Below are 12,547 nucleotides of genomic sequence, written 5' to 3'. Positions count from 1 at the left end.
TGATAGACAAAACTGGTGTTACATCTCATAATACCAACCAGATCTCATAACATTTATCTGCTTTCCAATAAAGTTGCAAACCTAGAGTGATAGCCTAGAAGTGCTGACGTGCGCTGGAAGTGTTGAACGGGCTCTGAGTGGAAGGAAAAAGGGAAACGGAGAGAGACACGGTGAGAACATTTCCATTAATTTATCTTTGCACGGGCTAAAATGATCATTTAGAGAGGGAACTATCTGCACGAATCTGATGAATATTAATACAATGAAACCTTAGAGGCTATTTCAGCCAGATCGAGCATGTTTCCGCCCTCAGTCACAACTGTAGTTCAAATTCAACCCACAGCATGCGAGAGTGGAACAAATGCAGCTGCTGTTGTTCACGTTTATAAAAGTTCCTTTATTGTTTTTCCCCCAAATATCTGTTCGGTAAAGATGGAATTCATCTGAAACATCATCACGTGAAACATTCATTTACAAATACATGACTGGAGCCCAGCACACTCAGAAGATACAAGCACATCAGAGCAGTCTGTCTGCACAGCGCGCAGAGAAAGATAGAAAAAAATACGCTTCTAATCTTGGTCACAGCGAATATGGCTTCAGGGTTGAGTGTCCTCACAAGAGTATGTGACAGCGGCGTCAGCCGATCAACAGGCTCGAGATGGGAACAAAACTCATTTCTCCACGCCGCCCCTCTCCCGTGCCCTCCTCTCCTCCATCTTTCTCCTCAAACTTCACGTCCTTCCTCTTTCCAGCAGCGAGCGGAGTATCACGAGAAGCCCGAGCTCATCAATAATTGATCAGCCAGAATCATGTAGAATTCTCTAAGAACCGTGTCTGCCACCCTTTGTACTTCTATCCTGTGACTTGATTAATATTTCATCTGTTTGTGTGACAGTGAGCGAGAGACAGGTGTCGAGGTTAATCTGCTGTCTCATCACGCTCTTCCTTTGAACCACGAGCATTTCCCTCTCTGCTCTGACAATGAGGCGCTCGTGTCTCCCGAGAATTTAACTGCTGTAAAATGCTCTATAATGCAACACCTCTCCCCCCACAGAGCAGGCAGAGCATCCCCAGAGTCTTTAACTCCCATTCAACTGATGTACTGTAAGTACACTGAGTGAGATGCTTTTCAGCAGCTTAGTCAGCTTCCAGCAGTGTTCTGGTCATAGCACACTGACGCACACTGAGGTCCACACACGTGTACTTTCTCCTCATTAAACATTTACAAATCTGTTGCTTTAAGTATTTAAAATTCAGGCTTATTCACATCCATGTTTAGCTTCTCTGCCTGTGCTGGCAGAGCGCAGCATCTCACTGCGTTATCACAACCTGTTGATCAGACAAGTTCTTTGTGTGCTTCATTTCAGACACTTGAGGATCAGCTCTGCTACAGCAGACCAAAACTTGAGAGAGGGAGGTCCTCTTTAGCCAAAATGTTAACATTCATTAGATATTTTTTCTGGTGGGTTTCACAACAACAGATATAGTTAAATGTTTTGTGGTTTGTGTTTTGGAGTTTTGATTGCACTGAAACACCTTTCTGAAAGCATTAGAGTTGATAAAGCACCACAAGCAAATTTGTGTGTGTATATATATATATTTACATATATCTAACCTCGACTGTGGGGGAGACTTAATTTATTCATTTATTAAATTAAATTAAATTATTTAATTTATTTTGAAGTTAGCAGCCTGATGTGCCCAGCTCTGCTCTATTAGTGTCAGATTATTTATAACCAGTGTTGGTCAAGTTACTTGAAAAAAGTAATCAGTAATTAATTACTGATTACTTCCCCAAAAAAGTAATCCAGTTACTTTACTGATTACTTATTTTCAAAAGTAATTACTTAGTTACTTAGTTACTTTTTAAAAACACGATTTACAACCTGAATAGGTGATAAAGTGATAGATCTTTCAGCCCAATTCTACTTTTTCTGCATAATCATCATACAAAATGTAATCAAATGGAAAAGTCTCTTTTTAAAACTTGTTTTGTTAGTTTTAATCTTTTAACTTTATGCATCAAGCAAACATTTAATTATGTGCAACATTCTCTGACTGGAAGAAATTAGTTTAACATTTAAACCTATTTTCTGCACATTCCAGCACATAAAATAAAATATTTTTTGTGTTTACACTCAGTCTTTCAAATAGATGCAAGTAAAACACAGCAGAAAATAAATAAAGTCAAAGACTAGCGGTCCTGTTGCTCTATTTTCACCTGTAAAGCAGGAGTGGGGTAGGCGGAGGGTTACCCTGGTGCAGGTGTGCCGCGGTCAGTGGAAGAATCCGCGAGTTTCTCTGTGAGTTTCCCATTACGTCGTAGCTACTCGGTGCTTGTTTGGAAGTTTAGGGGTTTTTTCGCTGTAAAAAGAAGTTTTCTTCCCACGCACAACGGACACTAATGTTTTTGTCACTTTTTATGGAATCAAACTCAAAGTAAGGTCAGTACTTCCACGCTTTAAACGCTGCACGCTCAATACTCTCTCTGCACTCGATATATGATCCATTGTTGATCTGCACACAGCTGTTGTCACGAACGTCGCACTCGCTTACGTCACTGTCATGAGACATTCTCGCAAAAAAATCACGGTTTTAGTAACGCAGTAACGCAGCGTTCCTACGGGAAAGTAACGGTAATCTAATTACAGTTTTTGCAAAGTAATCCCTTACTTCACTCGTTACTTGAAAAAAGTAATCGGATTACAGTAACGCGTTCGCGTTACTGCCCATCTCTGTTTATAACATAATGGTGATGAATGCTGATTGGAGCCCCCCCTGGAGTTTTCGCCTAGGAGACTACATACAGTAGCTGCCACTGAGTGTTTGGCTCGCCACAGTTTAGCTCTGGACTCTCCACATCTGTCCCTCTGTGCGTTTCCTGGAAATTAAAATTTTGGGATACTTTTTCCTAATGTTAATTTAATCAGCTACATAAAAACAGAAGAGTACTCAGCACTGCACAACTTATTCAAGCAAATAGAAACTGTTACTCTGAACATACTAATGGAATAAAAAGCACGATGTAAATGTTCTTTACTCTGTTCTGTTTGGATAAAGGTCACTGTTGGCTGTATGCACAGGTACATGTCCTATATTATGAATATGAAATATGATATGGCACACTCATCCTCACCTGGTTCTTTCCCCAGCAAGGCACCAGTAGCATTATTCATAGTATAACGTGTTTAAGTTTAGACAAATAGAGCAAATAACAGTTGGTTTAGAAGACGTTTACTTTCCCACCGTCCCACTTTCATTATAAGGTACACAAAAGACTTCCGATGTGACTTTTATATGGTTCACTGATCAGCTTTAGCAACATAAATTCCACAATAAAAGAAAGATTTTCAGGTTTCAAAAATTACCAATGAATAAGCAACAAGTAGGCAAAGCATTTGAAGCCAATGGTGCTAGAAATAACTGCGAGCTCCTGCAAGGCTAAGAACACTGCGCACTGTATTTTCTCACCATAAATCTCACAGAGTCGCCAGCCTTTTCAATTCAAGATGCTAATCCTGTTTCACAGATCTGTAAATGCACACACATGCACACACTGTTGGACTCACCCACTGAGGACCACGATGAAGTCCATGACGTTCCACCCATTCCTGAGGTAAGAGCCTTTATGAAACACAAAGCCCAGGGCGATGATTTTTATGCCTGCCTCAAAACAGAACATCCCTATGAAGTAGGGCTCCGTCTTCTCCTGTGAGTACAAAGCAAGAGAGAAATTATCAGTTCACACTGAGCTGACAAAGAGCCGCTGCAAATGAAAGTGTCGTGCGTTTTCAAACAGTCTTATATTTTGATTTGAGAGATTATGAGGTGTGACTGTGTTTGTGAATCATGTGCAGCTCACCAGTCTTTTGGACATGGGTGTTTTGTCCTCTCCGGGAAGGTGCTGCTCCAAAGCCAACACGATACAGTTGGCGATGATGGTGGCGAGGATCATGTACTCAAATGGAGTGGAAGGCTAAAGTTAAGGAGCAACTGGCTCGGATAATGTCAACAGTTTGTTTTTCATTATGCAACATAAAGTTGTGAGATGAAATTGCACATGTAGTCCCGTCGTGATGCTCCAAAAACAGAAAGATGGATTAATAATAAAAAAAGCTATTGACTGGGAGTTTGGCAGTGGATGCATAGGTTACGTCTACAGTAGCTATATTTTGGTATCCTTTTTCTGGATTTATGCTAATTTAAAGACTAATACCATCAATTCTATGCTTTTCTTACTGTCAGCAATTGCCAGTACTGTGCAAGCATCTTGAACAACTCCTCGTTTCTTTACATTTTGCTTTGAAAATGAGAAATAGGTGCAATGATTTTATAAAACACATTTAAACACACACTGAAATACAGTCTGTGAGCTAAAAACAGAGTTTGTGCCATTGTAACAACCTTAATATCCAATGTTTGGCATGACCACCTTGATTCTTCAACACCGCCTGAACTTTCTTGGACGAGACTTCTTGTGATGTCCTTAATTAGTCTCGAGGAATAGTTCTCCAGGTTCCACGAAGAACGTTCAGAGCTCGTCTTTGGATGTTGGCTGCCTTTTTGTTCTGTTCTCTTTTTAGATGATCAATGCTTCAGGATGGCTTCTTGAATGCCATTCCTGCACTGAGACCATTTCTGCTTAAACTTCAGCAAACGGCCCATGAATCAGCTGATGCGTCTCTCAGTTCCTGTGTCAGGTCTTTGTTTATTTCTTAAGAACATAACTTCCAGATCCTGTTCATGTTGTTTTAGGCCTATCACTTCTTCCTTTGTCCTCCAAATGCCCAGTTTCTTAAAGGACATTTGATATAAAATGATTTTGTTGGTACAGAAACCTGTGCTACCTTTGGTATTTTTCATAGATTCAACTAAAGAAATGGGAACAAGCTGTGTTTTTGTTATAAGCTGCTGTTAACAAAGTGCCCAAAGATGTTTCTTTGTTAAATTGTCTATTTTGTGTAAATACAACACAGATTTATCCCTTGAGTGTTAGGATGCCTGTGTCGTTGACCCAGAGGTTTGAGTTTATTGTATGCATGTGAGTCTGTGTCTTTAGTTCAGTCTGTGTTATGTTTCCTGTTTTATTTTGAAGGTCCATGTCTGATGTTAATGTATCTGGTTTTGCTTCCTTTGTCTCGTTAGGCCTGATTTGCCCCAGCTGTGTTTCCCTCCTGTTACCCAGTCCCTGATTGCTCCCTCTGTGTATTTAAGCCCAGGTTATTGTTGTCTTCAGTTTATTATTTGTATTCCCAGTTTTGCTAGTTCTGTTTGCCTCCTAGCAATAAATCTGAGTTTGAGTTTACTTTCTGCCTCCGAGTGTCTGCACATTGGGTCCTCCTTACCACCACTCCTGCCTGCACACAGCCCTCACAGGACATTGAGTTAGGTACAGTTTTTATGCTTGAATGATTTGAAGTTAGTTTTTCAAGATATGCCAAGATATGTATATCTTGGCAACAAAGTACCACATATGTCATCAGGTTACGGGCACTAATTATACAGCAATAAAAGGGAATATAAGAACAAAGTTACTAAGAACAGATAAAGTACATAAATAAGAAATTGAACAAAATATAAAATAGGGACACTAACTAGATGGAAAAGCTATGTTGAATAAATGAGTTTTTAAATGGGATTTAAAAGATAAAATTTTAAGATTTTTGCCCATCAACCTGTGTTACCTTTGGTATTTTTCATAGATTCAACTAAAGAAATGGGAACAAGCTGTGTTTTTGTTATAAGCTGCTATTAACAAAGTGCCTAAAGATACATTTACAAATTGTTTCTTTGCTAAATTGTCTATTTTGTGTAAATACAACACAGATTTATCCCTTCAAGTACAGATGTACAAAAAAAAGTTTGGAGAACTGTTTGAACCACTTTTAAAAATTACAAGAGTCTTTGGAAGCAAAATATAAAGAAATGAGTGCAGCTCAAGTACAGTACTGGATACTTTCCTTTAGAATAGTTGTCTATAATCTTAAAGCTTTCTAAATGCATCACCATCACTCCACAGAAACAAAGCGCGTTGCTCTTGTGCAGTGCAGAGTGAATTTGCTGCATAAGGATCCGACTACACAGACAAGACTTTTCAGTATGAACGATTCATTGTTGGCTTTGTTCATTTCGTGATATTTGCTGACAAAAACTCTTAATTATTTAAGTATTTTAATTAAGTGACACCTGAATTTCCCAGCAAACACAAATGGATGCAGTTAAGTTGATTACAGGGAATCGAACCCAACAGCAGGGTAACACGTGCCGGAAGCTCTTTAGCTTTGCTCTCTGAGGTCAGCCTCAGCCGACAGGGATACACAGACATGCAGACACACAAAAAAAATGCCAGAGTAGCAGAAGGCTTATCAGGTAAGACCTGGGTTGTGATCTTATAAACAGGGTCGCTGCCTGTACTGTGAGACCTATATTGGTTGTTGGTTCAACTCCAGCCCCTCTTTGGTTGAACTAAGCCGGCAATGTGCTTTTTATCTAAAGCTCTGCGTGGGCATTCCCCTCTATCCTAGTTATGTGCAGCAGAGGGAGGAAGAAAGGAAGGAAGGGAGCTTAAATCTGCAGAGAGGAGAGGGAGAGTTGAGGAAAGGAGGAGGCAGAGACAACAGGGAAGAATCCAACAGGAGAAAGTGACAATTTAAATGAAGGGGGACGAGCGGTGGAGGAGAAGATGATGGTTATATAAAGAGTTAGAAGCTTCCAAAACAGGTTGATGAGGAGGAGTGAATGAGGCTAAATAAGAAACTGGACAGATCGATGTTGTGCTGGCAGCTGTAGCTAGCAGGGTTACTCTGGGACATGCGAGTGATGAGAAGTTAAATAAACAGAGCAAATGCAATCGTACTCCCACTAGCCTGCAGGGGTGCCAGCTTAAACCTAGGCTGAACCACAGATTGACCCAGAAGATTCTGGATAAACAAATCCATAAATGAGCTGGGAAACTCAGCCCAAAAGAACATCTCAAGCACTCGTCTGCATTTGTATTTTAAGTGTGTCTTTTGCTTCACTTCCCTGCAATAACTAGCATCACCTTAGGCTCTCTGAAAGCTCCGAGCAGCAGCCGCCACACCCCACATTCCCTGAAACACTCGCAGCAAACTGGAGGAGGGGTGAGACAGGATGAAGAGAGAGACTGAGGGGGAGAGAGAGGGGGAGAAAATGAAGATAGAAAGAGAAAGAAGAGAGGTATCCACGGCAACAGGCTCCTCTCGCAGACAAGAGTCGATGCTATGAGACGGTTACTGGGCAGCTCAACTATCTGTGATGATGCGGTATCACTGCAAACACACAAATAAATGAAAGTCTTCACAAAACTTTTGTCGTGATTTTACGTCAGCGCGATCTTTGTGTGTGATGAAACACTGTTGGCCTGTGTGTGGCCTAATGTAAGTACTATAAACTTTCATTTTATTATAAATATCTAATAAAGACCCAGCTGCAGACCTGGATGCTGCAATAAGCTGCTGGGGGCATAACGCGAGTTTTCTTCTTCAATCACCTTTTTTCATATTGAAATATTGAAAGCACCTCCAACGAAAAGGACAAATGGAAGAAGTGGCCTTGTTAGATATTAATAATCAGATATTATTAATCTCTGGTTCTCACAGCGTATCCTTGTCCCGATTTCCTTCCCTCGCCCTCTACTGGTCATGGCAAGACGGCCGCCCCTCCCTGGTTCTACCTAATGTTTCTTCCTGTTAAAAGGAAGCTTTTCCTTCCCACTGTCGCCCAAGAACTTGGTCCTTGGGAGTCATATGATTGTTGGGGTTTTCTCTGTTTTCTCTATATTATCGTAGGGTCTTTACCTCACAATGTAAAGCGATTTGAGGCAACCGCTGTTGTGATTTGGTGCTATAGAACTGAACACAGTGGAGAGATGATGTATCTCAACTGGTCTATGAATGCTTTGGGATCCCACAGGAGGTACTAGAAAGTGTTTCTAGGGAGGACACTACCCTGCTTAGCCTGCTACCACCCAACTTCAGATATGTGGACAACAGTGAATGAATTGAATATTATGTCAAACCAGGTAACATTTTGAACATAATATACTCTGGGCTTGAAAACAATTTGGTATTGCATGACCATGAGTTTACATCAACAGGGTCATTGATGAGTGAGTGAAGGCTGCTCTTTGAAAATGTAAATGTTTTAGTTTTATAGGTATTTTAACATTTCATATGTGAAACATTTACTATAGAAGGTAATTTCACCACAACTCTCAAGGAGACGGACGGATGATAGTAAACTCTTATCAGTGTTATATTGCACAGCCGTGGTTTCTCTCTCGTCTTGTTTCTACTTGTGAATAATTCTGAAAACCTTAATACTGGTTCAAATGTTGCACATATGGGGCTGCATCACATCAGACTGCCCACATTGACCCCCATCCACCATGGAAACCACCTCCTATGAATGGAAGAAGGTTGCCTTGTCTGATAAATGACGTATAATTTTACCTCATGTGTGAGGAAGCGCTGGCACGAGGATGCACTACAGGAAGAAGGCTAAGCTAGCAATGCTCTGCTGGGAAACGTTGGATCCATATGGGATTGATTTGCATTCTCCGAGGAATAGTGAAAAGCTGAATCTCTGGTTCACTTGTAGGGACAAATTTAACACTTCTGTTAAATTAAACCAAACCCATTTCCCCCTCCTTGGTGCTTCTCTGGGTGTCAGCTGATGTGTGACGTCGATCGTGATTCGTCTACCAGTTTTAGCAGCAAGATATCTTGTGAGCAATCCCAAGTCACAGTGACACTGGCGCGGTGCCGTGACTCCTCAAACATGCGTGTAAAAATAGAAATGGAGACAGAGTGTGGTGCCCGGTGCAACTGAGAATACGTTCATGCCCAGATTGGATCCAAGCCGCTGTGATTATCATTACATGGAGGTGAAAATCAAAACTAATTACAGGCTTTATTAGAACTCGGCAAATTATTTGTGGCATACGTGTATAGGTCTGTGTGTTTGTGGCAGAGGCCAGTATTAAATACGTAAACACATAAGAAAGTTACTGGTGTGATCTCCATTTGGAGCTCTCTTTAAGAGAAATCATCTTTATGGAGAACTTAATTTATATTTATTAAACTTGAATTATTGTCATAAGGATGGATGTAATGGCATCGTAGTCAAATCTCCGTTCAATTTCACATTGCCTCTATACTTCAGTGGCTTGCAGAGCTCGCCAGTCAATCTTGAGAATAAATGCAGACATAATTCATTCAGTTATGTTTATATGCAGCAGCTTAGCCCTCAAACTGTGAACTCGCAGCTGCAGCCCTTCCTTATATACACTATACCACTCTCTTAGGCTATAAAGACGCACGTTTACTATAAATGATGATAAAGCACGTTGTAGCAGGGTGAGACATATGTCATATTTGCTTTGTATACTGGTTATGTGAACAGCTAGAGAAATCTTCTCTCATTCACTTAAAAAGTCTGGATATGAAAAAATCTGACTTTTGAATTGGACAAAAAAATAGACTAACCGCGCAGCATGTAAGTGTAAATAAAGGTTATTAGGATGCAGTTAGATCAGTTCAACAGAAGCCGACTCTAGAAGCATTTGTAGCCGAATGCCCCCTTGGTTAAATTAGCGATTGTATTTTAAATCTTAGATTTCGTAGCAAAAACTACAGAATGTCTCTGATACGGCAGGATATATGCACCGTTTTATACTTAGAAGCTCAAAGTGTGCTAACCAGCTCTCACAGGATTATTTCTGTGTGCATCACTGATGAAACAAACCATTAAAACCATCAATCAATTATTTAGAAGTGTACCTTCTCAATGGGAAACTTCCCACTGTGGGGTATCCCAGTGGGGATCAGACAGGAGAAGCAGCTGCAAGTCCTCACCAGGCCTGCCACGCTAAACTCTGGACCCGGGCAAATTCATCATAACTGCCTTATCAGACCAGGCCTCCATCGGCGTCTATCGACTGCACATTGAACCACACCTTCCATATAAGAAATAACCATTAAAACACAATCTGATGTGCTCTAATAAGCCCACACACCATTCTCGCTGCATCCTTACACACCCAGCCATGGAAGCTTCGGGATAATTCCTTAATTGATCATCTGCTGTTAATTGAGCACTCAGAAGAAGAAAAAGAAGCTCTTACGGTGAGGTGACAGCAGCAAGTTTTGCTCCAACCACGAGGCTGACCTTTACCTGATGCACTGCAGAGACTGTGCATATATGTGTTCACGTCTATCTCTGAGAGGACCAGCACAAGTTGTAAACCACTGCACCAAGTACATTTGTGAGGTGCTTTGCTTGGTCTATTTAAAGTTTGCAACTTTTGGAATAACAACAAAAATGATTTCTGGAAAAGCTGCAGGTTTCCTGCCAATTGCACAGAGATGACTAACTCGCAGGAAGTCAGTGTTCTTGGCTAACAAGTAGTTAAGTACATGATAATGTAAAAGCATGACTTGAGTGGATTAGAAAAGAGACATATAACACATTAATTGTTGACCTTTTGAGGTGCTGATACTTGTCCCTGTACAGGACGAGGCAGTTCTCCAACTTTTCTGTCTAATAGGCTACTCCACTGGTTGACAACCATTTTCTGGCAAATGCCCAGAAACAATGTTTTCATCATTAATTATTATTATAAGTATGAAAGTATCTGATCTAGGGATGCAACGATACCAATTTTTTCAAACCGATACGATACCGATACTTGGATCTGAGTACTTGCCGATACAGAGTACAAAAAACGATACTTCTACCAAACACACACACACACAAATGCAAGGAATTGGAAGACAGGTTTTATTATATTCCCTGCCGATAAAAAATAAAATCTTAATAAAAATGACCACAAAAAAATTTCAAGTGAAAAATAAGCACTTCTGTTAAATTATTGCAGAGTCTCCACATTGTAATTTTACAAAATATCACTGAACTATTGGCACTGTCTCGAGCTTTCAGAATAATAAATAAACACTTCTGTTTGGAATAAAATAAATACAAATTAGGTTTGAGAATAAATTAAACTTTTAAATTATTGCAGAGTGTCCATATTGTAGACAAACAAACAAACAAAATAATTATTATAAAATAAATAATAAATAAAATAATAATTGGCCCCCTAGTGGCCAATCTAAAAAACTACAACAGAAATGACAAGCCACCCTCTGATTAATGAAATAAGTTGGTATCGGTTAACTTTTATGAGTATGAGTACACACACATTTTACAGTATCGGCCCGATACCCGATACCAGTATCGGTATCGGTGCATCCTTAATCTGATTCAAATTTTAGTTTAGTCAGCAAGAAAATCAAATTCTATTATTTGTTGCCAGGTTACCCCACAGTTTGAGAATCAACGGCCTATTAGGCTCCTCTTTAATACAAGAGCAGTCTAATCTCATGTCTTTGGAAGAAAGAAAATAAGCATCAATATTTCCCAAAATGTAAAATCTTTCCTTTGAAAACACTTTGTTCATACATTTCACTGCATGATCTGTGCTTTCTCGCTGTGCCTGAACCTTCATACTCAGAACAGTGATCATAACAGGCACACGCGATGTTGACCAGAACACAGCATCAGTCAGCTCAGTGTCACTCTCTTCAAAACAATATGAGTAAACAGTGTAATATAGTATGAGTCAGTGACTAATGACTGGTTGTAATGCACATGACACAACGATCAGACATCATTACATATAATTCCTGTTAATGTCTGTTAATCGGATACAGTAGAGCTCATTATATGTAAGCAGACACTCCCTCCACCGCGACACATTAACCTGGAGGTTATTCTGGATCATTGCTTTTTTCTTTTTGCTCACTGCAGCACACGCTTTATTTTTATTTAAAGACAATTCAGAACATAAAATGTGTCTCATTGGTGCAGTTATGGTATCAATATTGGTAATAACCCAGCCGCTGCAGGTTCGGAAGCTGTAATATAATAAACGCACACGCTATAGTGCTTTTCCTCCCCGAGTGTTGATTGAAATCTCCTTCTGTATTTAATCAACTCAATAAAGAGGCAAACCCGGAGAAAACAACAATAGACACAATACTCCACAATAGACGCGGACTCGTTCTATTTGCTGGGTGTTTTTAAATCAGCAGTTAGTCAGTCAGGAAGCTGTTGAATGGAGCAGAACAATAGTGAGTAAAGAGGCCACACCTGGCCAGGACACCTGGTGAGCTGTGCTGCAGCAGCAGAAGCACAAACATGTCACCAATGGACAGTTTGTGTGTGTGTGTGTGTGTGTGTGTGTGTGTGTTGTTGCCAGCAGCAACAAGCTGATAACAGTGTTTCTTTCAGAAACAGAGAGGCGTAATAATCAGGTCCTGGGCATCATTGTGCTGTAAAAAGTGACCAAATGAGTTATGGAAGCAGCTCTGAATCGATTTTGTGGGTTAACTGAACAGTCAGCTTGAGTTTGAGTTGAGGCTACGTGGATACGATGGAAAAAGCCGGCCGTCACGGCTTATTGTTGACAGAGAAGATTTACAGACATGAACTTTCATGTTCCTCTAATGCACTTTCCATTGAC

General features: G+C 40.2%; 1 protein-coding gene across 5 annotated transcripts in view; it reads right to left on the bottom strand.

Annotated features, from left to right (window-relative positions):
- Window positions 1-12,547, bottom strand: part of cacna1ea (calcium channel, voltage-dependent, R type, alpha 1E subunit a) — a 140,394-nt gene that overhangs the window by 74,012 nt on the left and 53,835 nt on the right. For 3 of the 5 annotated variants that reach the window (XM_085151264.1, XM_085151263.1, XM_085151265.1), the window contains exons 1-2: window positions 3,866-4,793; window positions 3,573-3,712 (exon numbers count right to left, since the gene is read on the bottom strand). In XM_085151264.1, coding sequence (XP_085007390.1) covers window positions 3,573-3,712; window positions 3,866-3,958 — 233 coding nt within the window. In that variant the 5' untranslated portion in view covers window positions 3,959-4,793. Of the gene's footprint in view, window positions 1-3,572; window positions 3,713-3,865; window positions 4,794-12,547 lie in introns of those variants that run through there. The other 2 variants (XM_085151266.1, XM_085151267.1) reach the window with 2 other exon arrangements.

This window comes from Neolamprologus multifasciatus, chromosome 23 (genome assembly GCF_963576455.1).
Source record: "Neolamprologus multifasciatus chromosome 23, fNeoMul1.2, whole genome shotgun sequence".
Classification (NCBI taxonomy): Eukaryota; Metazoa; Chordata; class Actinopteri; order Cichliformes; family Cichlidae; genus Neolamprologus; species Neolamprologus multifasciatus.
This window is presented reverse-complemented; position numbering and strand designations above follow the sequence as displayed.